Source organism: Anabrus simplex, chromosome 12, assembly GCF_040414725.1.
Source record: "Anabrus simplex isolate iqAnaSimp1 chromosome 12, ASM4041472v1, whole genome shotgun sequence".
NCBI classification, from domain to species: domain Eukaryota; kingdom Metazoa; phylum Arthropoda; class Insecta; order Orthoptera; family Tettigoniidae; genus Anabrus; species Anabrus simplex.
In genome coordinates this window covers 73,381,893-73,409,305 of record NC_090276.1, presented here as the reverse complement: position 1 = coordinate 73,409,305, position 27,413 = coordinate 73,381,893, and the positions used below count along the sequence as shown (strand labels likewise).

The 27,413-nt window shown below is 41.3% G+C and overlaps 1 protein-coding gene across 2 annotated transcripts in view; it reads left to right on the top strand.

The window, feature by feature from the left end:
- LOC136884469 (inositol 1,4,5-triphosphate receptor associated 1) overlaps positions 1-27,413 on the top strand; it is a 286,150-nt gene that overhangs the window by 119,788 nt on the left and 138,949 nt on the right. For both annotated transcript variants that reach the window (XM_067156658.2, XM_067156659.2), the window contains exon 2: positions 19,677-19,734. In XM_067156658.2, coding sequence (XP_067012759.2) covers positions 19,677-19,734 — 58 coding nt within the window. The remainder of the gene's footprint in view (positions 1-19,676; positions 19,735-27,413) is intronic.

The following is a 27,413-nucleotide window of genomic DNA, read 5'->3' as shown; positions in this document are numbered from 1 at the left end:
TAAATAAAAAAGAAACAATATTGATAATCATTCATTATTCCTTATGTAATCTTGATTAGGACTATAATGAAGTCCTAATCAAGGTGACGTAACAAATTATCCTTTCACCCTCCATGGCCATACCATTAAGGGATTTTTTATAGAATATTAACGCCAAGAGATATTTCTGTCGAAATGAGAAATCCATGCGATATCTCGAACCTCCATTACTCAAATTTTCAGTATCTCGAAGTAACTTACATTCCGCGGCCGATTGTCCTATTCTTCACGTGTATTTATTTCTCTATTACTCAAAATTCGGTTACACGAATTTCTCGGTTTCTCGAAGCAAACATTTCCTCCCTTGAAGCAAGAAATACTCGAATTTTTTGCAACATTACCTGTGAAATACGGCATCTGTGGTTTCTGAGGAGCAGTTAACAAGTAAAGAAATGTTTACAATGACGCTGGGAGGTAATATGACGGAACCGAAAACTTCTTAATGATAGGAAAATGGGCGAAGCCTCGCTGTTTCTCGGGTGTGAATTCATTACTGGTCACGTACGAAAGCAACCCCAGAAGCCGCGGATGACAAGCTCCATTTACAAATCTCGGCTGCGTCGTATTGACGAGAAGTTTCAGCGTGAAGGGAGGAAAGGTTAACCGTAACAAACAGAAGAGACTAACGGACTTTTTTCCAAAGGTGTTAACCGAGCTATGTTTCTTGTTTCACTAGTGTATGTACTGTATTCTGTCTTCTAAAATGTTACTATAATAAGGGTTATAAATAAAGTGATGCCGTAAAATAGAGTTTGTTTGTATATATATATATATATATATTTTATTTATTTATTTATTTATTTTTTTAGTTCCGTTTGGGCCTGCTATGGACCACGTGGTTCTTATCTCTAGCAGCTTTCTTCTTTGACCAGTACTCCTTCATTCTTGCACTGTAAATGTCTTTTCGCTCCTGAGTCCATTTCACACCTCCTCCCGGACGTACTGTTTTTTCTGTTAGTGGCTGGAGAGAGTTGGATGTTCTGATCAACGTTCTGTACCTCTTCCTGTCATAAAATTCACTGGGAGCAATGTCCAGTTCTTGAAGGTCTTTTCTGACGAGTCTTGCCCACTTGGCATTAGTCGCTTTCCCTCTAGAGATGGAGTGTGGAAGATTCTGGAGGTGAGCCTCTGATTGTCCATTCTCATGACATGACCATAGAAGTTCAATCTCCTCTTCATCACAGATGTTGTAATGCTCTCCAATTGTTGGTACAGTTCGTTGTTGTGCCTGATTCTGTACTTGCTTTCATCTTTAATAGGGCCCATGATATTTCTCAGGATCTTTCTTTCCTTGAGCTCCAGTTTTCTAAGTTGCCCTTTTCTTACCATGTTTAGGCATTCTGAGGCGAATAGTACTGACGGTCTACTACAGTAGTGTAATGCCTGATTTTGAGTTTGTATATTTTTAATACTGATAAAAATGATGTAGGCCCGTCGATACATATGATTAAATAATGTGCCAAAAACGGTATTCTCTATATCTGCAAATTTTGATAACTCGAAATAAAGTTTAGCTCCCGATGTCATTCGAGATATCGAGATTCCAATGTAAATTTCGCTTTAAACTGGCCTTGTCGCTAATTCGCGGAAACAAAATCGCTGATTTCTTAACCAGATTTTTGTTTGTTTGCTATTTGCTTTACGTCGCACAGGTTTTATGGCGATGATGGGACAGGAAAGGCCTATGGTTGAGAAGGAAGCGGCCGTGGCCTTAATTAAGGTACAGCCCCAGCGTTTACCTGGTGTGAAAATGGGAAACCACGGAAAACCATCTTCAGGGCTGCCGACAGTGCGGTTCGAACTCACTATCTCCCGGATGCAAGCTCACAGCTGCGCGACCCTAACTGCACGGCCAACTCGCCCGGTAAACCAGAATCATATGATTCGTTAAGATATCTCAAAATCGCTTCAAAATATTTCTTGTCGCGCTTATCGTTAATGCCTCTACTCATTTTTAACTCAGACGAGATCCAGTAAGCTTCAACTTGCGTCACACAAGGAACATCGGACACCATATTCCAAGTACAGTACATATTTGCGTGCAAAATACAACCGAAATATGACCAAAACAATAAAAAAATGGTGCAATATGCATTTATATGCCCTATAAAATAAGATTAAATATGTTCAGAAACGTCCAATTCGTGCTTAATTCTAACAAAATTGCCAAAACGGAAGACGAGGAAGAATATACATTGGAAACCAGTTATAAGGGTCATTATAGGCGATGGTCGAAAAACCCGGGTTTTTGATGCTAAAAAGTGGAGTGGGACTGGGAAGAATTTTCTTGTAACATGTACACAGTCCGTACAGCAATAATATGTCTACAAAATATAAAATAATAAGTAAGGAAGCAAGTATCAACTATGTAAATTGATGTTGCACACGGTCTTGGCTAATAAATGACACCTTCTTTCTAAATTGTAGTTAGCGTTGAGTGTGATACACAATTCTTTGGCGACGCTGGCGTTTCTTTCCCCATTGTGTAATCGCTATGTTATTTGTGACTTTCCTCGACATTAAACACTTCCTCTTTCTTTTGTGACATCTTCAGACCGATGCTTCGCCTGACTATTTAAAAGACAGACTGATTTGAAACCTACAATCTACTGAAAACAAGAGTTCGAAAACAATGTTTACATTGTTATCAACAAAACCAAACGCGCAAGAAACAAAAATTAACATTGGATGTTATAGTCGATACATTTCTTCGAAAATACGAATGTCGTACTAAGCGATTTTTTAAATAGACTACAGTGTTTATATAGGATTTAGATGGGATTTAGCCGTTATATCCAATATATCGTTAAAAGCGATGTCGCTATAACCGGTTTCGACTATTTTCTGGACATCTAAACCATAATTATTAGTAAGTGCTCTATATCCTGTATTTGTGCATTAAACCGATATTGCTTACTGCCATTTTCACTTGAGATAAGGGCCAATGCCACAAACCCTCAGATACGCAGATAAAACTCCCGAAATTTGGACGAATTCGGTGAACTCATTGCTTTGGCCCCACCTTGTTCGTCTCGTGAACACTTCTCATTCATTTTTACGTCACATTAGGAAAGTGCAGATTTGAGTAGAACTTCCTGCTTGTGTTCAAACAATGAACTTACGGCCCTGCTTTGCCCACTTGGGATCCTTCAGTTTTTTTGTCTTCAGCAACCTGGGTAGTCTCACTGTGCGCAGACTGATGACTAGGGTTCGGCAATTTGCCTGCCCTTTTCAGTGGTTTTAATGAACATTTAATAAGAAGCGCGTTATGATATGACGCAGTTCATAGAATTCATCCATTCTCATGTCCTCTGTTCGTTAAAAATATATCCATATATTCACCCTTTTATCCTGCAGTTCTTGATGTAAAGCTTGGTTTTGTGTCGTAGAAGGCCATGGTATTTTCATTCGCAGTTCTAAGTAGAACGGTTGTCTTGTGAGCTCGTAGGTTAGTCTCAAAGCAGGGTTTTTTGCCAGGCAGAGAACTTGTTTAAAGAGACAAGGCCTTCACTCTATCTACTGCAGCTACGATATCCTTCGATAGGTGTTCCCAGATAATGTCTAAGGCGTGTGTCATGATGGGTCTGTTTGTAAGTAGACTTTTTGCTCTTAGCAGCAATGTAAGTTATTAGCAACACTCTGCCATGTGTTGAATATATTTGGAAGCTGGGAAATGTTAGACAATCAAAGAGTATCTAGCAGGGAATAGTATTCTTCCGTGATCGAAGAAAGTGTATATTCTCTTGACTGACAGGTAGTAATCAAACATGGCTGTATACAGTGACATTACTAAGGACAAAACTCACACATATTAGAATACTAGCATGTGCCCGCGTTTACTAATTCAACCGTTAGATGTTGCTAAACTCTTTATTTAAAAGCAAATTAAAGCATTATATTTATTAACTCACATATTTTTGACGTAAATTGCATGAAATAAATTATTTTATTTTTATTATATTGTTACTTTCAGTGTTTAAGATACCGGGTTGATGGATGGTACAAATAATATTAAAACCATGTAAAAGACCATGTTATATAATACAAAATGTATTGTTTCCTAATAGAGCTTCGGAATAAAGTATAACAATTCCTTCCATTTGGAGGTAAGCTGTATACTGTATTGTGTTTGCCTTTCGAGCTCTTGAACAATCCGCGTACAGCTGACAATGTCAAAAGCACCGTTTTCGAAGATGGAGTCCTACAACTTTAAGCGATTGTCTTATGCCAAAATTTCAAATCTCTGTGTGACGTAGATTGGACTGGGCTTCGCATACATACACACAAACACTTCCGAATATTGCGGGCTGATGGCTCCACGTGTCGCTGGCATGCTCAGTCATTATGGTGGCTTCATTAATATTCGTCATCAGTTTCAGAGCCGTGTTCATTGCAGAGGGAAGGATTCATATTCCTGAGAAGAATAATCGGTGCCATAATCGTCTACCCCAAGATATTCGAGGGTACTCCTGGTGACTCCAACTTGTTCAAAATCTCTGTCGTGTAGTTGACAGCATGCCGTGTCGATAGATTTTTCAATTTATGGGAAACCGGATAATTCTTGTGAGTGTTGCATGCTGATGACGTTGACAGCTTCATGTCTTGGTGCAAGAATTGCTCTCAGACACAACCATCCGTCTTAGGTGAAAACCTGTGCCTACCTATGACAAACATTTTAGATCTTTGTTTGCCGTGGATTTGGCTGGGCATCGCACACATGAACACAGACAGACAGACAGACAGACAGACAGACAGACAGACAGACAGACAGACAGACAGACAGACAGACAGACAGACAGACAGACAGACAGACAGACAGACAGACAGACAGACAGACAGACAGACAGACAGACAGACAGACAGACAGACATCATGGATTGGAGGAGACTGGCTTCCTATTCCACAGACTTACGATGGCATCCTGACTGATATATGCATTATTGTTTATTATTATCGTCTATCTTGTGTCATATATGTTTCCTCTAAATGTATAAGTGTCCAACCCTTGTCCCCTTTCTCTACCGGGTTAGGGTATGAAGTGAGATGAATCTTCGTAGCGAATTTTTACGACCGGGTGACTTTCATGACGTCAACCTAATCAGATGAGTTAATGTGATGAAATGAATGACATTATATATGATAGTAAGAATGAAGAGGATGAAACCCGGCGCCGGTATATAGCCCACTCCTCTCGAATAGCTCAAGACTTTACGTCTCCATCCGAGGGACGAACCACCATCAACAGCGTCATATCCCCTCACACCATATAAGACCAAAAACGGTTTCCTACGCCCTGGACGTAAAATGGCTCCTTGAATATTGTGTTCTCTACCTATCTTATGTGCGTTGCCTAGCGACAGCGACTCTATGCATTTAATCTTGGTGACAGCACGTTGGATTGTCATATCCCAATGCACGTTTTCCCATGGTTGTTCGTTCATAATTCACCAACGAAAGCGAAAATGAAAATTCCGGCTTCGAGGTGCATTCGGACTCCCTTCCATCTACCTATGTTCAAAATTTCAGATCTCTAATTGGTGTAGATTTTGCAGGGCATCGCGCACAGACAGACAGACAAACACTTCCTTTTATTATTATAAGATTAATGAAAGTGTTAGTTGCTTAGCAACGTGTTAAGTCCAGCATGTATTGCGGGTAAGCCTTCGCCTGCAATTATTGGAGTTGATTTGATTTTATGATTACTCAAAGTTACTGAACTTAGAGACCTATCAATGTCTCATGACTCACCGGCAGGTAATTCCGGAGAGAATAAAACAAAAGTGAATCAAATCGGTCCAGTAGAACGGACGACACGGATTTGCCAAAGCTGTTTTTTAGAAAACTCTCTTATCGTCTTCGTACACTCGAGAAAAAAAGGGACATTTCCTTAACTTCCGATTACATATTCTATGCCTTTACTTGTAGACAAATGAAAATGGAAAATGTCGGCGAATTCAGGTTCTGACAAGACTATTTATATATTCTTAGTAATTTTACATATTTTCATGTACTATATGAAGAATGTAACCTTTTGTGCGTATCCAGGCAATTATTTAAAAAAAAAGTGTCAGCTCGTTTAATTTTCAGATTTTAGTGGAATAATTGGCACCGAGCGAGTTGGTGGCGCAGCTGTGAGATTGTATCCGAGAGATAGTGAGTTCGAAGCCGACTGTCGGCAGCCCTGAAGATGGTTTTCCGTGGTTTCCCATTGTCACGCCAGGTAAACGCTAGGTCTGTACCTTAATTGCGGCCACGGCTGCTTCCTTCCCATTCCTAGGCCTTTCCTGTCCCATCATCGCCAGAAGACCTATCTGTGTCGGTGCGACGTAAAACAAATAGCAAAAGAAAAAAAAGAAGTACAGTGGAACTTCGATACTCGAATCCCCTCGGGAGCTAAATTTTATTTCGAGATATAGAGAATATAGTTTCTGAGCATGTATAGCACACAATTGAATCATACGTATTACTTTAACAGCAATTAAAAATATACGAACTATTTTATGGCATCACTTTAATTATAACACTTATTATAGTAACTTTTTAGAAGACACGATTCAGTACATACACTAGTGAAACAAGAAACATACCTTCGTCAACACCTTTGGAAGAAATCCGTTAGTCTCTTCTGTTTGTTACTGTTAACTTTCCCTCCCTTCAGGTTGAAACTTCTCGTCAATAGCACGCAGCCGAGATTTGTCAATGGAGCTTGTCATCCGCGACTTCAGTGTTCTCTTCTTACGTGATCGGTAATTAATTCAGACCCGAGAAACAGCGAGGCTTCGCCGATTTTCCGATCATTAGATGTTTTAATTTTAGTTTTTCGGTTCCCGTCATATTAGCTCCCAGGATCATTGTATTGGCAACCATCAGTGTTGCCAACCCATAAATCTTTTCTCCGCTAAATTTTAGTTGAAAATCCGCTAAATTCCGCTAAATTTCGAACTGAAGCAAAATAGCATATACCATCTCTTTTAATTAAAGAGATTAACTCAACACTCATCAGTTTCAGAACAGGAGTTCATCGTCTTCTCCTCTCCGCACAATATGGTCTCAAGCAGATGTGCTGGGTTGAGGTCCTGTGGTTTCATATCAAGCCACATGGTACAATTCGTTTTTCAAAGTATATGCTCGAAGCACATACGGAAATTTTCAAATCTATTTCGAAAGTTATTTTCACTTTCATTAATGTTTTCATCGTTTTTGATAAGTGCGGAAAGAAATAATGTCAAACACTTTCGCATTTATATTGCACTGCCCGTGTTTGCGATCACTGGGAAGCTGAACCACCTTAGTCTTTTAAAGTTTAATATTTGACCACTCTTTACGAAATATCTGACTACTTCTTAACCTATTCTTTGGACATATTGACTTACCAAAAGAACCTGATATCAAAAGAAACATTTTATCAAACACGACACTACCCGGGCCATCAAGAGTACAGTAACGATTGTGACAAATTCTGACAGAGGCTGTGTTCTAGGAAACAAGTCGCAGCATAAGTTCAGCAGAACGGGAATAAGTAGACTTTTATGCCGTACTAAGTTCTATATTATTTATTCTCCTGGTGATGAAACGTGATATAGTTACCGCCGGAAATTGCTAAAAGAAGTTTGAAAATCCGTCAAAAAATCCGCTGTCCGCTAAATGGAAAATTTATCCGCTGTGTTCTATTTAAAAATCCACCAAATTTGGTGGAAAATCCGCTGAGTTGGCAACACTGGCAACCATTTCTTTACTTGTTAACTCTTCCTTACAAACACAAATGCCGTACTGCACAGTTAATGTTGCACAAAATTCGAGTTGCTTCAAGGGAGGAAATGTTTGCTTCGAGTAACAGAGAAATAAATACACGTGAAGAATAGGACAAACGGCCGAGAAATGTAAGTTACTTCGAGAGAGTGATAATTCGAGTAATGGAGGTTCGAGATATCGAGGTTCGACTGTATTTTGGTTATGCCTTTAATTCGATTACTTATTACTGTCAAAATTAGAAAGCGATAGACCATATAAATGATGCAAGGCAACAACGATAACTTTGACATGAAACATGGAGGTATTTGAGACAATTTCCTTGTCTCGTATCATAACAAAAGGAATACATGAATATTTTTGTAAATGTAGTGCCATAACATATCTTATGAATATTACACATTTCACCCATATTCACTATATTTTTATGAACATGTTTGGTACTTTTATATTACATAAAATCCGGGCCGTACTAATTATTACATCCATCATTATCCTTATTAGGTGAAAGTAATTTTCTTCTTTAACACGGATGTGGGCTTTCTCCGGGCCAAGGCTGACACGTACAGATATAAATTATACCTTGCAGGTGCTGAGGTTATTTTCACACAGATATGGTCCTTCGACTGACCGAAATACTCACCATCTTCATTTATGAAATGAAAACAAACACCAACTTCTGGGAGGTGAAGTACGAAAGCCAGTGCTGGCGTCGGCTGCTCATACGTTTATTTAATCCTAGGGCTAAGTTTACCTCCTGTCTGCTATAAGCTCAGTCATACATCATACTTTGCGAAGCACATTTCGAGTTTTACAGTTGTTAGCTGGAGAAAACCGCCTGTTGCCATTTCTTGATGGATACAGTACTTTTGTATCCATCTCTTGGCACAGGCCAGAGCAAAGTGTAGCTTCCACTGAAGTCCCAGTCTCATCCATGGCTGTGACAATATGGAAGCTACTGGGGTATGGGTGGTGCTGAGTAATGACATTTGGAGCACAACTAGTGTCTGAGTGTTATGAAAGGTGTTGTTCATAGGATCAGTCGTGCTGCAGTGGCACCTTCTGATCCAGTGAGGAAAGCAATGGCAAACTACCTCACTCCTCATCTTGCCTAGTATGCCTCATTTGGGCTCTGCCAATGGTTTTTGCAGTTTCCCTATAACTAGCATAGCCTTTGTTGGTGCTATTTGAGGATCCAACCAGCCTCTGGGCTGATGACCCAACAGACAGACATCTGGAGAAAAGAAACTCGAGAGTACATGATAATGTTAACCAAGGTTAGTTACATATTTAAGAAGATTACAGTAGGAGGAGGCAGAGTATAATAAAGTTTGAAGATGTATGAGTACATTTTTTTTTCTTGCAAGTTGCTTTACGTCGCACCGACACAGATACGTCTTATGGCGACGAGGGGACAGGAAAGGGCTAGGAATGGGAAGGAAGCGGCCGTGGCATTAGTTAAGGTACAGCCCCAGCATTCGCCTGGTGTGAAAATGGGAAACCACGGAAAACCATCTTCAGGGCTGCCGACAGTGGGATTCGAACCCACTATCTCCCGGATGCAAGCATACAGCTGCGCGCCTCTAACCGTACGGCCAACTCGCCCGGTCATAGGAGCTTTTGTCCCGGCAATGACGATATACAAATGAACACATAACTTAAATATTTCCACTGCTTAAAATTACGGCTTAAAATACTGTAGGTTGAACTTACTACTAGTTTAACATTACAAGAAGTCATATACAAATTCAAAATTTTACACTATCACTTACAACAACAACAAAAGTACAACAAGCATTTCCATGGAAAGAAAATTTTACCAGAAATGATTAAAATTAGCCTTTTGTCGTTGAACACTGGTGGCAGGCCTTGAATTGAAGACAGTATTGCTAGAGCGGCAGTCATCTGTTTATGACAGTGCGCGGTCTGGATAATGTCCCGAGTGAAGTCGCTTCTCCTTATTGTAAACACGCTGTTGATGTATTACAGCAGACGACAGCTCAGTTCCCGGTGGTCACTACGTAGGTCATAAGGAGCAAACAGTGTACAGAGTTAACTTCTTGTATCACAATTTATGCTAAAATGTTTGTTCCTTGTCACACATTTCAGTGTGATACGATCTGCGTCCTTCGTGCACGCAAAGGTCTCTGGCGTGAGGTTTCCAGGTTCGATTGCTGTCCTCCAGGTGACTCAACTTGCTGTCAGTGTCCAGACAGTCTATGCCAAGTTGTGTCCTAGAGAATTCTGTAATTCCTTGGTCACGTTATCACGAGAAAGGATGACAAGCTGGAAGAACTACTTGTCCAAGGAAAAGTTCATGGCCAAAGGTCACCAGGACGAGCCGCAAAAGGATGGGTTAATCAAATAAAAGAGATAACTAACTACTGTCCGGAAGCAGCAAGATCGCACCAACGTATGAGAGAAGCAACCAAGTTCTTGGGTCACGATGCTCAGTCGTGAGGCAGAGATAAAATCTTCGTTAATTCCGCCGTTTTTAGTTCGAATTTCGTCGCCATAAGACCTATCTGTGTCGGTGCGACGTAAAGCAACTAGCAAAACAAAAAATCAAAACAAAAAAGTTCGAATTCGTGAATAATATAACTTTCCTCGCAGTCCCTTAACATTTCCACATTAAAAATTGGTGTTTATTTCGAACACTATTGTGTTTATTTCGGAGTAAAGATAACATATTGGAACTATCATAGAGAAGATGGAACGGTGCTCGTGAGGAAGTAATGTAGAACCGCGCTGGTGCTGAGAACAGAACTCTACTTGTTGTGAAACTAAGAGAAGGTTCAAGCTCTTGGCGGGTTAAGAGTATGTTCTTCGAATAGTCTTGTACGTAGCGAACTCTGAGTTTCAGTAATTGGGAAAATCCGCTCACCGAGTGAGTTGGTCGCGCAGCTGTGAGCTTGTATTCACGAGACAGTGGGTTCGAATCCCACTGTCGGCAGCCCTGAAGATGGTTTTCCGTGGTTTCTCATTTTCACACCAGGCAAATGCTAGCGCTGTACCTTAATTAAGGCTATGGTCGCTTCCTTCCCACTCCTACGTCTTTCCTATCCCGTCGTCGTCATAACCAAACTGTAAAATAATACTATACAGAAGGGAGTACAAGTTACGTCCCCACAGAGGTGCCATCCTTTGAAGTGGATTATCAGTAATCGCCCTCCGCCCCCGAGAAAAAATTCGAGTCAAGTCCAAAGCATGCTTCTTCCTTCTCGATAATGACACCCCTTTTGCCCTTCCCTCTAGCAATCTATTCGAAAGTATACCATACTGCACAATAACATTTGCACAAACCCTGTTAGTTCTGTGCTAAAACATTCCTTGTAGCCGTTTCTCACGGAGCAGCTGCTTTCAGTGTAGTTTTTCTTGAAGCGTCGTTCCCACTGTGATGGCATTTTCGTCTTCTGAACCATAAGCGATTCCAGTGCAGATATGCTTAATGTAGGCCTCACTTCTTTCTCAGTCTCTCTGTCAACTGTCAGGTACACGACATTACTGAAGGAGAAGACCAGCTGAGCTCCTTCATTCACAATGAATTTCACAACGCTTATGGGTAGCAAAAGGAAGTCACGATCGAACACTATCGTTGCCAACTCACGACCATTGAAAAAGGACGATTTTGGAGAAAGGATCGAAAGGATTGAACATTTTTCCTTTTGTTTTTTCCGTACAAAATTATTTTTTCGTGATAATATCAGCTTTTCCGTAATACTTTGACCGTAGTTCCGTAATCGTGAGGTGAAATCCGTAACAATTATGGACGATCCGTAATAGTTGGCAACATTACATTATTGTCATACAGAATATGACATTATGTTCAAGATAGAATCAAAAATATATAGAAGAAAAAATGTAAAAAAAAAGAAGAAATGTAACCTACAAGCAATATATTTTAGTTAGCATTTAATGAAAAAGTGGAAAAAAGGGGGGGGGGCAATTATTCATTTGGTTACAGCCAATACAGCATGTCTAAATGCCCTCTAAGAGTGCGCGAAGGTGTCACACTGGAAACAAACCAGATTTCCCTCATGCAGAAATCTTGGTGGAGGACTATAAAGTAGGTAATTACGGCCTTGGTCTTTTCTCTCAAAGATGTGACTACATGGACATGAATATTGATCAGTCACAAGAGATTGCTATGCAATAGATGAGTTTATATAAAAATGACGGTCTCATGGGGCATCACTAACATGTTGCTGTCCAGCGCCATCTGTTGACCTGTTTGTGCACTCGTTGTTGGTGCCAATAAAACTCCATGTCATGTCAAGCATATGTGGCGATTTGTTCCCGATGTGTTCCTGTCCAGCGCCATCTGTTTGTCATTTCGTGTACTTTATTTTGATGTCAACAAAACTCCATGTCGTGCCAATCATGTGTGTCAATGATTATCTCCAATATTCCGTGAAGTATTGCCCCGTCAAATGTTAACGTACTTTTCTGCCATCCATTGCATTACTAAATTGAATGCAAATTCTGAGCAGTCAATGGCAAATGCTTTGACAGAGGGGAGGAGAAGAGTGAAATACGTTTTTGTTTACAACATGCACACCATACACGCACATTACTATGACTTTGTGTATTACTCATTGTCAATGGTAGACAAATTGAATGAAACGAGTTTACTTCAGGGTTATCTTTACAGGAGATAACACGCTCTCGGATACAGCAATGGCGACTGATAAAAGTTAATATTGCTTGTTTACTTGACTTGTACAAGAAAGTCACCGACCTTTCCAAAAGGGAAAATGGGATTGCACTGAACTTTCTTTGTAAGCATTTATTTTAAAAGTTGTACATAAGAACAAGACGGAGCAGTTGATGACAGACTGCCGTGGATCATACTTTACGCAGACAATATTGTTTTGGTTGGTGACTCATATCAGGAGCTTGAGGCTGGGAACGATGGCAGTTAATACTAGAGGCAAATGGATTAAGAATAAGTCGCAAGAAGACAGAGTATATGTTCTCCAACTTTGCGCAGCCGAGATAGCGGGCCCAAGAACCAATGATGATGACTGACAAGTTCAAATATCTTGGATAAGTCGTCACAACTGATGGTAAGGTCGATGCAGATTTTAAGCTCCGGATCAGAGTTGGTTGGATGAATTGGCGGTCTCTTACTGGTGCTGTGTGTGATAAGCGGATGCCAGTCAAATTGAAGGGTAAAGAGTACAAAAACACAGCCCTCACGTACGGCTCCGAATGTTGGGCAAGGCAGTAAAAGCATGAGCAGCGAATGATGCATGTCGCGATGGTCTGCGGGAGTCACTCTGCATGTGTGAGGATCCTCCAAAGTTGTGCCCATCAGCGACAAGATAGAGGAGAAACAGCTCCTCTGGTATGGTCACGTCAGAAGAAGAAAGGAACACCATTTAGGGTACAGAAAGGTTTTGCCATCGAAGAGCCGAGGAGGTAAAGAGGGCGTCCTAAGGCAACATGGAAACCAACTGCTGAGGCTGCCTTAAGGAAAACTGAAGTGCCATTAGATCTCGTGCAAGAACGTCGGACAACTCTCTCCGAGCCAGACGAGCCGGGTGTCGTCCTGATTGCGAACAAGTGGGTACCTGAAGGGGGATGATTTGGGTTTGACACACATTAATGAGTCCAGATTGCGAACAAGTGGGAAATACCAAGTTGCCCAACCCACTTGACTAGAAATGTTGACTTGGATATGAACAAAATTCTAATTTGATGGGCTGCAGAAAAATTAACACTCAGTTGGTACACCAAGTTCTGATACACACAATTGGAATACTGGGTAATAGGCCTAGGTACACAAAAAAAAAAAATCATGTAAGAAAAAACCACTTGTTTCCAAATAAACTGACTATTTCACTTCTTATGTATTATTTTGAATAATAATAATAATAATAATAATAATAATAATAATAATAATAATAATAATAGACTAATAATAATAATAATAAAAATCAATATTCTTGTCAGTGCAAGTTAGGGGCGAGTTGGGCATGCGGTTAGGAGCGCGCGGCTGTGAGCTTGCATCCGGGAGCTAGTGGCTTCGAATCCCACTGTCGGCAGCCCTGAAGATGGTTTTCCGTGGTTTCCCATTTTCCACACCAGGCAAATGTACCTTATTTAAGGCCACGGCCGCTTCCTTCTAACTCCTAGACCTTTCCTATCCCATCGTCGGCATAAGACTTATCTGTGTCGGTGCGACGTAAAGCCACTAGCGAAAAAAGAAAATAATAATAATAATAATAATAATAATAATAATAATAATAATAATAATAATAATAATAATAACCTATCCATAATACAACTCTCACTGCCCCTCTACTTATGTTATACTAAAAAAGATAATCTTCTAAATGGTAAGATTACCTCATATTAAATTATTAAACATTTTCAATAAGAAAAATAATTTTTAAAATATAGTTAGGTTATCTAAAACATCCGAATGTACCAGTTAATAATAATACTACTAGAACAAAAATTACATATGAGACTTTTTGAAAATTGTATCTGTTTTATGTATCTCACGTCAACACGAATCTCTTGTTCGCAATCAAGACACAACCACGAGCCGACCGTGAGTGCGATCGGGAGTGCCCGTTGTATGGGTACGTATACGGCCAGGGAAGAAGAAGAAGAAGAAGAAGAAGAAGAAGAAGAAGAAGAAGAAGAAGAGACAATGACCGCGAAGAAGCAGATCTTGTGCTCAGCACAAACATACTGTAGATCGGAATTTATCGATTCCGTTGCCTATTTAATTGATTTCTCTACTGTTTGTCTTGCAGCATTTTTCTTCGGAAGTTTCAAGAACTTGATCCTCTTGGTTATGAACAGAGTCGGAATTTTTAGGCAGTAATAGATTAGAATGGAAACTTACTGAAGAGAGTAACAAGTATACTCTAATCTGCAAAGCGGTTATGGTATGAGTTTTGCAGAAACATTAGGTGTAAGGTCCATCGCAACCCCTGCACAATGGAATAACGGGCTAGATGACACTACTAATAACCAAATTAGTTTGCATTCTAACATATTACTCCTTAAAATCCGGAGTATAGTTGTGAATAATGAGAGCCTAATGAAGAGATCATCACATAACAGTTGGGAGAGAACTTGTACTCAAAAAACAATTACAATTTTGACGAATAGCACCCAACCAACAAACAAGTTGCTACGGTCATTTCCAGACTCAAAATGTCCAAAGAGCAATATCGACGCATTAAAAGGGAACAGAGAAAGGATATAAACAAAATCACAGTTTGAGAAGTTCCTACCTCATTGTGAGACCTGCGGACCTACAGTGCTACAAAACTAAACTTCAACAAATTTCGAGCTAATACCAGATGACATCACAATTTTAAGATAACGGTGTTAGAAACAAAACCGTCATTACGGGACGACAAAAAAAAATCAAGATGCAGCAACACAATTTGTGACAAAAATTAAACAAATGCTTTCACATTATGAAGAACGCTATGCGTTTAACACTGACCAAAGTGGTTTTGAACTAGAGATGCATAAAATGAGAACTCTCAAAAAATAAATGTGAAAAACAAGTGGCAGCTCAAGCCATCAATTAAATGCAACCAACCATTCGTGCACCATTCCGCAGTAACAGATTGGGATGGCAAATTAGTAGACACATCTGCAGGTAATTTCCCAGAGGCACTAGAGGCAGGCATTAGTGAATTCGTTAATGATCTTGGTAATGTGTATGCAGTAAGCTAGCGGCAATGGTGCTCCTTCCTTGTTAACGGCTTTTAGTCTTCATGTGTAACCAATGATATTTTTCCTGTTGACTTTTTTTTTTTTTTTTTTTTTTTTTGCTAGTGGTTTAATATCGCACCAACACGTAGGCGGATACAGAGTGGCTCTCGGCCCACAAGTGGCTACGGCTCTACCATGGCTCTACAACTCTATACGGTATTCGAGAGACGGAGAAGGGCTGTCCTGAGAATGGTTTTCCTTGGTTTTCCAGTATCCTGCACTAAGGCGAATACGGAGACAGTTCCTAGTTTAGTCCAGGCCGCGAACCCTCCCACATTCTCCGATACAAATCTCCTGGCCTGAGAGACGGCGACGCCGTGTAGAAGGCCCGCGTACCCCTTCAGGGAAGAAATGAAATCATTTAGTAGCAGTAACACATGAAATGTTTTTGGCGACGCAAGTCAAGGATGGCAAAGGGTTGGGATTGGGAATAGAGCGGCCGTGACCTTAAACAAGGTACAGCCCCAGCATTTTCCTGGTGTGCAAGTGGGTAATCACGGAAAACCATCAACACTTGCACAGGCAGAAGGAAATTCACCCCTCATTAGAAATTCCGCCGCTATATTATGTGGATTATCAGACTAACGTACTATGTTAGGAAATATTACATTTACTATAACATCTACGACTTTGGTAACAGTTCTGCAAATAATTGATTTTGATGTCCCATGCATTGCTGCCACACCATGCAGCTGGGCACCATTTCTTCACCAGTGTAAGAATATGTTCTTTTTCGGAAACGGATTGACTTCTTTTTGTTGCATGTTTCAATAAATGACTGATAATTCCAAGAATATAGTCAGCCTCAGGAAATTCCGTCGAAGTGAGGTTATGAAAATTAATAATAATGTTATTGGCTTCACGTCCCACTAACAACTTTTACGGTTTTCGAAGACGCCGAGGTGCCGGAATTTAGTCCCGCAGGAGTTCTTTTTACGTGCCAGTAAATCTACCGACACGGGGCTCACGTATTTGAGCCAGGATCGAACCTGCCAAGTTGGGGTCAGAAGGCCAGCGCCTCAACCGTCTGAGCCACTCAGCCCGGCGTTATGAAAATTAATGCTGTCTTTGTACGTTCTCTTATTGGATTCTTCATCACTGTCCACACTTAATGATAACAAAAGCTCTCGCCGTAACATGTTTACATCACTAAACCAAATTCGACGCCGGGAAGCTGGTGTGCATACTTGTTAATTAACAGATGAAAAGGGAATCATCTCTTTGCAACATCTATGAAAACTTTTCACTTCATTTCTTTCCACTTTGCATTTCTGCACCAATAGAGAAACATAAAAGGCTTGAAAAGTGAAAAGATTCCTAACAGGCCTCTGCACCAGGCCTCTCCGGAGGCTACTCGCCATCATCATCATCATCATCATCATCATCATCATCATCATCATCATCATCATCATCATTATTATCATTATTATTATTATTATTATTATTATTATTATTATCATCATCATTATTACCGTAAATTTAAAATAGCTCCTGTCCTAAAACATTAAGGGCCGATTGCAGAAAGGGTGTTTAGACGATGTTTACGGTTAAACAATGCCTAAGTATGGCTGCCGCATTGCAGAGTCGTTATTTATCACTTAAACACTGGTCATGTTTAAACACTGCCGAGACCACTGTTTAACCTCAAATGAGAGGAGTGAATCACAATCAGAGGTTATGTACCATGAAACATGTAATTTGTATTATCATGTTGAGACGATTCCGGGAAGAAAGGTTAGTCCGTCGGCCTCTCTGTGGGTCGCTCGCTGCGAAATCGCAGCAATTCATTTGAAATGTACGGGGAGGTAGAGCTTAAAATACGATTACGCTTGTTTCTTCAGACTGAGAAAGGGACAGTCCGGTAAATGTCAACTTGAATACAATTCTTGGTAACTGATATATTTTATTATGCATGGAGTGATTTCCATAGAATTATACGTCACTTTGACTACATACATGACAGAATTACTTGTCCCAATCGTCAGAGGGCTGTCATATACATCAACCGGGAGGGATTCACTTATATTTACTGCCAAGTAAGCACACATAATAGTGAAAACTAAAAAGTAGGTTGTATGTAGTTTTTATATATAATCGTCGCGCTAATTCAGACAAGTTTTCGGCAACTATGAGAGAGGTGATGTTGGTCATTAGTGTTTAAAGAGGACGACTGGAGAAGAGGAGCCGTGGCCATCATAGCAGCCCTAGTATTTGCCTGGTGTAAAAATAGGGAAACTAAGAATGCAAGCTACATATATATGGCTCGTGCAACACATTCGGTTGCACATTACTATTGTTTAATCTTCCGTTCGTCGAAGCTATTTACGAGTAGATTATACTCACCGTAACAACGTTATAATCAAAGCTGCACTTCCGTACGGTGGCGTGTCGCTTTACTGTCGATAATATTATGAGATTTAATTTCCACCGAAAGCGATATTCTTATCTGTGGGCAAGTCATGCTCAGCTCATGCATAGCCATATTTGAGTAATGTGTAGCAAGACAAACAGCTGACTGGCGTTCGGCGCGCGCACCGATGAATTTCATTGGTTGCGACAAACCAAGAGTTGCATGAAAGATATTTCTATCTCCATTTTTAACCAATATTGAAACTTTAAACGATGTCTACCTAAACACCGGCTGAACATTGTTTATGCAATGGAAGATCGTGATCGATTTAGACGTTGTTTAGGTAGACGTTGTCTAAAGCTTAAAACTAGTCATCGTTTCTGCAATCGGCCCTAAGAAACTCCGCTACACGGAAAAGCATAGAATTATGGATATGCTTTTGGGCTTTAGCAGCCTCTTAAGACACTCAAGGGGTATTCCATCCACAGAGGAGATAAGAGTTTCGGTTCCTATAAATGCAAAAAGAGAAATGAGTGTTTCGACAAAAGGCTCATGAATTCTGAGATAATGAAGGACATTATAGATCTCGTATTAGCAGCCAGTTCTGTAGTATAGAGCAGGGTTTCTCAAACTTGTTCGGTCACGCCTCCCCCCCCCCTCTCTCTCTCTCATCTTTACTTTCGTAGCACTTCTCATAGGCTACTACACACAAACGGATCACGGGATCTACGGTATTTGCTTCTGTGTATTATTCAAAAGCATGCTGGTGAAGGCTAATTTCAAATAATCGTCTTTGTATTCACGCACTTTGGTTTTAGGTGTAGAATTAATGTTGCTGGTGGGAGCAGAAGAAGAATGCACTTTGATTAAATTCGAATCTTGTTCTTTATTACGACTGAATATTTTCGAAGGAGGGCAAGCACTTCCACGGGGGTTTCCTTTGACCATTGCTAATAAGCCACTTACTTATCACTGGGTACGGCGATACTTGTAATCCGGCTAATCACTTCCACTAAACACGCCCGTTCACTCGCTGTCTTTGAACTGACTGCAAACGCCTGGCTGAAATCGAGTCGACAATGGCAGGAATAGAAAATCAATTCCTGTAAGGAAGTGGCGATCAAATTATGAAGCGGCTTATTGTCATTAGTGGTTGTTAAGTGTTTGTTAAGGTGATACCGCTGCGAGAGGCGGGTGAAAGGGTGCTCTCTTGTCTGGTAAATGTTACTCTCACCTCTTCTCAGAATACGTGCTGGCAGGATCTACTGGTCAGTTCTTGTGAAATGAGACAGCAAAAGTACGAGTTTATTAGCCTTGAATGGCGGTGGAAGAACTTCCTGTCTGGGTTAATGGCTGTGAGAATCTGAGGATAGCAATATTTCTTACGAATAATACGTATTTCGAATAGAGCCGGCGCCCTCCTTTATCACTCTCTGCGGTCCTCCAGAGGGGCGTGTCCCTCACTTTGAGAACCACTGGTGTACAGGTAGCATGCCTGTCTCTATTCCAAGGCCTACGGTTCGTTTTCCAGCCAGTTCAAGGAATTAAATTCTAGACTGAGTAGCAGAACGTGGTTCACTTGATACAAGCTCTTAGTTAGAGGCAGAAAGCGCACAGTGAGAAGATGGCGCTACTGACCGAGTGTACATAGACGAACAGTGGTTGTCATAGTTACAAAGTGTAGGGAAAGTGATTATGCTAATTCCAGACGGGTTATTGTACGCTGTGCTTCACGATCAAGACTAAAACTGGTTTCACTTCTGTGTTAACACTACATCTCTGGTTGTTTCAGGAAGGCGACTACCTCTGTGGACGCTCTAGACGAGTCATCTCGCCCGCACCTCATCGGGGTAAGTGTCGACATTACAGAACACCGTTTGTGTAGAGGAGAGCGTATGTACAGAAGCATGTTTGCAGTAAGCCGAGCGCAAAGACACGGAATCTCTTGTGTGAGGGATTGATGTTTCTACGAATAATGGGAAAAGTACAAGAAAAAAGTAAATGGGATCAATTACAGTCGAACCTCGATATCTCGAAGCTCCAATACTCGAATTTTCAGTATGCTGAAGTAACTTCAATTTCCCGGCCGTTTGTCCTAATCCTCACGTGTATTTATTTCTATATTACTCAAAATTCGGTTACACGAATTTCTCAATTTCTCGAAGCAAACGTTTCCTCCCTTGAAGCAAAAAAAAAAAAAAATACTCTGTAACTCGAATTTTGTGCGATATTAACTGTGCATTTGTGGTTTGTGAGGAACAGTCAACAAATAAAGAAAGGGTGGGAGGTAATATGACGGCAACCAAGAAACAAACTTCTGGTGATCGGAAAATCAGCAAAGCCTCGCTGTTTCTCGGGTGTGAATTTATTACCGGTCATGTACGAAAGCAACCCCGAAAGTTCTGGATAACAATCTCTATTTACGAATCTTGGCTGAGTGATTTCGTACCTGCATACAGAATCAGTCGAATATAAATAACAGTGCTTCTCACAGCAATACACTAAATGTTGTTGAAAAGTATGTGGAAGAAAAGAAGGTTAATAGTTTTAAAAAAAAAACAGAAGAGACTAAACATTTTTTTTCCAAAGGTGTTAACGGTATTTCTCTCGTTTCACTACTGTGTGTACCGTAACCTGTGTTCTAAAATGTTACTGTCATAAGGGTTATACCGTGAAATACGAGTGTCTTAGCATACTTTCAAATACTGCAAAAAATAATGTATTCAGTATAAGGTCGTAGATACATGTGCGCTATATATGCTCAAAACAAGACCGACTCCAATCCTCAGACCTTAATGCTACTCTCGATCGTTCAAAGATGGCGAATCGAGTAGCCGGAATTGTTGGAAATGTGGGTTTGTTTTGGTTTCTTGTTATCGTATGTAGTCCGTGTAATTTTATGGAAGTTGACGATAAATGTTAGTTTCTCTGTAGAATATAAGCGCGCGAGTGTATGAGTTAGTGGACACATAGGATCTGTAATTATGCGCAATAATGTGAGAATGTGCTTGTTTTGACCGTGTTTTTACCCATTAAAGAACATGAGTGCACTAGGTGGACCAGGTTTTAGTCTAACTATGGCAATGCCTCTCATACAACTATTCTTAAGTTTCCTGCGGAATAGAACATAAGAGAGAAATTGATTAGGAATGTACATCGTGATGATTTTTAAGTCCATGACAAAACTGTAGCGTGCATACATCGTTTTGAGAATAAGTCTGAGGTTAGGGAAGACATTTTTCTACTTCAAAACTATTCATGTTCCTCGGAAAATATTAATTTAGATAGAATATAATTGATATTGTGATATTCGGTCAGTGTCTATATGCTTCAAAGTGTTGAGTGATTTAGATGCAAGTGTATTTTACAATAATCTTAGCTTTTCCTGCGGAAATGTTTGGCTGGATCTTGGAGTATAATAAAACTTATAAGTGTGACAGTTGGAGCAATCTGTATACTGTTACACAGAAGAAATAGTGACTTAGAGGGATTAGCTGGGTTGGTAACGTAGGGTTTTACATTACCAACACCTTCCGATTCATGGCGTGGTTATCTGTTATCAAGCAGACTGCGCCGAACTGAAGCTCGTCTATGTGGTTAAATGTCAATGTTTAGTCAATAGACTTTTTGCACTCATGTTCTTTAATGGGTAAAAACCTATTATATCTTTAGTGTCTGAATGTTTCATTACTAAGGTTACTATCATTGTGTGAAGTGCTGTTATGCCATATGTCAACATTATGTTAACATTACCAGGGCCGTTCATTGGGTTAACATAATCATTTCGGGTGTACTTAGGCTGAGTGGCTCAGACGTTTAAGGCGCTGGCCTTCTGACGCCAAGTTGGCAGATTCGATCCTGGCTCAGTTCGGTGGTATTTGAAGGTACTCAAATACGTCAGTCTCGTGTCGGTAGATTTACTGGCACATAAAATAACGACTACAGGATTAAATTCCGGCACTTCAACGTCTCCGAAAACCATAAAAATGTAGTTAGTGATATGTAAAGCAAAAATATCATTATTTCGGGTGCTGAATTTAAGAAATTTTCCACCACTTCAAAACTAAGGCAACAAATTATGTTTCATAGTTCTCACGAGAGCGAATAAATCGAGGAATTTCGCACGTTAATTTATTTTGAAACATTCAAAAAGATGTTAGAAATATAATTTTAACAGTTTTATCATGTATTTTCATCTATCCAGCGAAGTGAAATCTAAGAGAAAAGGTTATTTCACGAATTTAAATTTCTAAATAATCAATTTGTTGGTATCTTTTCTAGTAGAATATTATGTGATTCTAGTTGATTATATGTGGTGCGAACTTGTTGGCGAAGCGTTTTCATACGTGTAAAAGTGACTTTACCTATGATGAAACATTTATCATGTTAAATTACCGCCTTTATATAATATGTACGTGATATTTTCGTGTTAGCCAATACCAGCAATCCGGCTACTTCGGCCGCCATGTTTTTGTTAATATTACGGTCTGAGGATTGGAGTCGGTCTTGCTCAAAAACGGTATTCTCTATATTTCGAAATTTCGATAACTCGAAATAAAATTTAGCTCCCGAGATGATTCGAGATATCGAGGTTCCACTGTATTTCACAGAACGCCTGTCTAAAGGCTGGGTTCATCAGAACATTTACGTAACGTGACGCAACAAAATATGTAACGTAGCAACCGTGCAGGCTGAAATTAGCAGCCCTTGACCGGGAGACATAATTATTATGAACATTTCATTTTCCCAAGGGAAAAGTGGTTTCATTTTTTTCTTTTTCTTCCTGCGAATGGAGGTGGAATGATACCAACATTTGTAAAGAAAAATATATTACTGCATTCTGTGTTTATTTTCGTCCAGATTGTTCGGCATGGATTTCTCAGCTGACAGTCGGCACTGCGACTTGTGTCAAGGCCTGTTTCCTCAGCTCAGCTCTGCTCTGAAAGTGCTCAGCACGTTGCACTGGCATGGCGGGAAACCTACCGATTCTCTCTACACACGGATCACCCTGTGTAAATAGGCACGCACTTGCGACAGAAAAGTCTCTGTGGCAGTATTTAATCTTACGCGCGCACTACCACTGATAAACCGTTGATTCTTGGCAGTTGCACGATGGATAATGTACTAATTTGTCGAATTTTGCTTACCAAAAATGTTGCTAAATCAGAAATTAATTAAATAACTGTTGACTTTCTCATCTTTTGCTCAAGTGGGGAGTATGGCCTTCTTCAAATCATTTAGAAACTTTCTCGTGGAGGATATGTTTTTCAAATAATGTTAAAACATGGGTGCTGATCTCTTATTTCAATTATTTGAGTATATTACCGGTATGTTGCACGTAATTAATTTCATTAATTTGTCAGTGTTGCAGTCGTACTAATTACTTGGAGTGCCCCAAAATCACAATATTTATTGTTGGATCCTTATATTGCTTTTAATGTTTAACACGCTAATTGTCCTAATTATTGGTTTTATTTCGTTGTTGCCAAAAAGTGTAGGTGTGAACCGGTACTTATAACAAATAAAAGAACTTGATCCTAATACACTGACTGACAGAGCAAATGCAACACCAAGAAGGAGTGGTCAGAACTTTATGCCAATTGCAGGGTAGACTGACGTCACTGAGGTATGCTCATGATGTGAAATGCGCCGCTGTGCTGCGCACGTAATGAACGATAAATGGGACACGGCGTTGGCGAATGGCCCACTTCGTACCGTGATTTCTCAGCCGACAGTCATTGTAGAACGTGTTGTCGTGTGCCACAGGACACGTGTATAGCTAAGAATGCCAGGCCGCCGTCAACGGAGGCATTTCCAGCAGACAGACGACTTTACGAGGGGTATGGTGATCGGGCTGAGAAGGGCAGGTTGGTCGCTTCGTCAAATCGCAGCCGATACCCATAGGGATGTGTCCACGGTGCAGCGCCTGTGGCGAAGATGGTTGGCGCAGGGACATGTGGCACGTGCGAGGGGTCCAGGCGCAGCCCGAGTGACGTCAGCACGCGAGGATCGGCGCATCCGCCGCCAAGCGGTGGCAGCCCCGCACGCCACGTCAACCGCCATTCTTCAGCATGTGCAAGACACCCTGGCTGTTCCAATATCGACCAGAACAATTTCCCGTCGATTGGTTGAAGGAGGCCTGCACTCCCGGCGTCCGCTCAGAAGACTACCATTGACTCCACAGCATAGACGTGCACGCCTGGTATGGTGCCGGGCTAGAGCGACTTGGATGAGGGAATGGCGGAACGTCGTGTTCTCCGATGAGTCACGCTTCTGTTCTGTCAGTGATAGTCACCGCAGACGAGTGTGGCGTCGGCGTGGAGAAAGGTCAAATCCGGCAGTAACTGTGGAGCGCCCTACCGCTAGACAACGCGATATCATGGTTTGGGGCGCTATTGTGTATGATTCCACGTCACCTCTAGTGCGTATTCAAGGCACGTTAAATGCCCACCGCTACGTGCAGCATGTGCTGCGGCCGGTGGCACTCCCGTACCTTCAGGGGCTGCCCAATGCTCTGTTTCAGCAGGATAATGCCCGCCCACACACTGCTCGCATCTCCCAACAGGCTCTACGAGGTGTACAGATGCTTCCGTGGCCAGCGTACTCTCCGGATCTCTCACCAATCGAACACGTGTGGGATCTCATTGGACGCCGTTTGCAAACTCTGCCCCAGTCTCGTACGGACGACCAACTGTGGCAAATGGTTGACAGAGAATGGAGAACCATCCCTCAGGACACCATCCGCACTCTTATTGACTCTGTACCTCGACGTGTTTCTGCGTGCATCGCCGCTCGCGGTGGTCCTACATCCTACTGAGTCGATGCCGTGCGCTTTGTGTAACCTGCATATCGGTTTGAAATAAACATCAATTATTCGTCCGTGCCGTCTCTGTTTTTTCCCCAACTTTCATCCCTTTCGAACCACTCCTTCTTGGTGTTGCATTTGCTCTGTCAGTCAGTGTATAATTTCCCCGGGAAGGTCATTATGCCCATCAACTTCGAAAAACTACAAGAATCTAGCATTGCACAACTGCCACCACCGTAGTAAATGTAAATTAATTAAACCGAACTTAAATAGGGTATCGGACACACTTTTTATTTTTCTTCTCTGCCCCGGAAGTTTCATTCCAATTTGGACACACATACTTCTCCCCGAAGTTTTAATTTTATGTAGAATCACTAATTTTCTTTGAGTTCTTTATTTTAAAGAGCTCGTGTTTTCCAATCTCCAGTATCAACCTGTCGGTATCAGGCACGTTATTTATAAGGTCGTCATCTCCGCTTGATTCGTTGTCAGATACTTCTGGCGCTATTCTGAAAGCCATGCAGTCGGACAGTGAAGACACGTTGCTTGAACTGCGACTAAGTTGTCGCTTTTGCGCGCAGATTCATTGCTTTCTATGACTCACTCTGAGAGCGCGACAGTCCTGTCGATAAGAAAATAGGACCGGTTGCATCTTTTTAATGGCAAGTGCGCGCCTAGCCTTATTCTCCACACTGAAGTAATATTTAACAATGGTTTATGGAAACTATGACGACGAGACTTACACGCATGCCCTGTTCGGCTGTTGAAGACGCTCTCTATGCGTCGGTTTTAAGCAAATAAGTTCTCTAGTGGAACGTATTCTACGATGACCTAGTCAGTGTGGCTCTACTCCGAGGCCAATCCAGCATGGGTGACCGTGAGCTGACACAGTCCCTACAAAGGCTTGTCTCGAGATATCTTAGCACTTTTCTTCATTCTCCGTGTTCCCCATAAGCCTGGTGAAGAATGATTTGACAGTTTGCATTTCGCCTCTCGGATGGAATCTAGGGAGCTTGGATTTGCTGGGCTTGAAGATTGCATTCGTTTCTCGGGCAAACTGTAGCAGAACCACACCCTGTGTCGAGACTGTTTACTTTGCACAAAATAACTCATATGTTCTACTTGGACGAACCTTGTGCCGTTATTTATAACCTTTCTACCTCATAACAAGACGTAACTCTCCGTCGGCAGAGGACACATAGCCAATACGAAGAAAGCAATGAGCTAGATCAAGAAGACAAACCACATCACCCAATATATTCATACGACTTTCGGCGTGAATTTCACGTAAAACGATACTCAGTTATTATGGCAGTCATTTCGTTGATATGGGCCGGATGATCTCAATCTTTGACCCCTAATATTGATGATGATAACGATAATAGTAATACAGCTGTGAAAAGTGTATGATGTTATTTTTATTTAAAACGCTTTTTTCCACGGACCAAACCAACTCTAAGTTAGCGTGTGATGTGTTCTTATAAACCATATACTGCAGTGAAGTTATCTCCATACTATCTGCTTGTTTGATTTCATTCTTCAGGTTATCGTTTACTTTCTTATCTTGGCATTCTGAGTTTACAATTATATTTGTCTGTTTGACTGCAAAGTTATCTGTATTCTGTTTCAATTCTTAGAATTATTTTTGTTGGTTATTGTTTTCCCCCTGTGGTGGAGGCGGTAGAATAACACCCACGGTATCGTCTGGCTGTGGTAAGAGGCGACTAGAAGGGGCCTCATGGACTGTCAACTTGGGAGTGTGTGTTGGCGACCGCGGGGCCCTTAGTTGAGTTCTGCCATTGCTTCCACTTGCTTGTGCCAGGCTCCTCACTTACATCTATCCTATCCGACCTCCCTTGGTCAAGTCTTGTTCTTTTCCGACCCCTACGGTATTACGTTGCGAGGCCTCGGGAGTCTTTCCTTTTCACGCCCTTCGAGGCCCTTGACTGATACCTTCATTTTTCGAAGTGTCGGATCGCTTGCATTTTTCTCTCTCGTTAGTGTTACATAGAGAATGGTTGCTTAGTTGTACTTCCTCTTAAAATAATAATCACCACACCGCCTTGCATAAAGGAGCACGGTTAGAGAAGAGGATACTGAAAATATCATCTGAAGAACGGGAGAAAAGGAGAAAGGGGGGTGAAGAAACCCCAAACCATAACTAAGCTACCCGTGTTCCTACAGAAGACGTAACGAAAGAAGAAGAAGAAGAAGAATGTGATTCTTAACTCAGCTAGTTTTATTATGCACCACTGTTGACGGCGCCCGTAGCTAGCCGTTCCGAGCCCGTTGGCCGGCAGGGTAGAAGAGGAGATGGTATACAATGCCCAAACCTGTCGGCAGTGTTCAGGCGCTGTTGATGGTGATTCATCCCTAGGATGGGGATGTTAAGCCTTGAACAGGCCCCTTGGTGCTATTCGACAGGAGTAGGTTATGTGGCGGAACCGGATTCTTATCCTTTCTCTTTCCACTGCCGTATAGCATGTAACTCCTCTGACGAGGTTGAAGCCAGGAAGGGCATCTCACTTCATATCCGACTCCGCAGAGAAATGGGGCACACCCTTATAGGCTAGTTACTTATTAAGGCGAGTTGACCGTGCGGTCAGGGGCGCGCAGCTCTGAGCTTGCATCCGCGAGATAGTGGGCTCGAACCCCACTGTCGGCAGCCCTGAAGATGGTTTTCCGTGGTTTCCCATTTTCACACCAGGCAAATGCTGCGGCTGT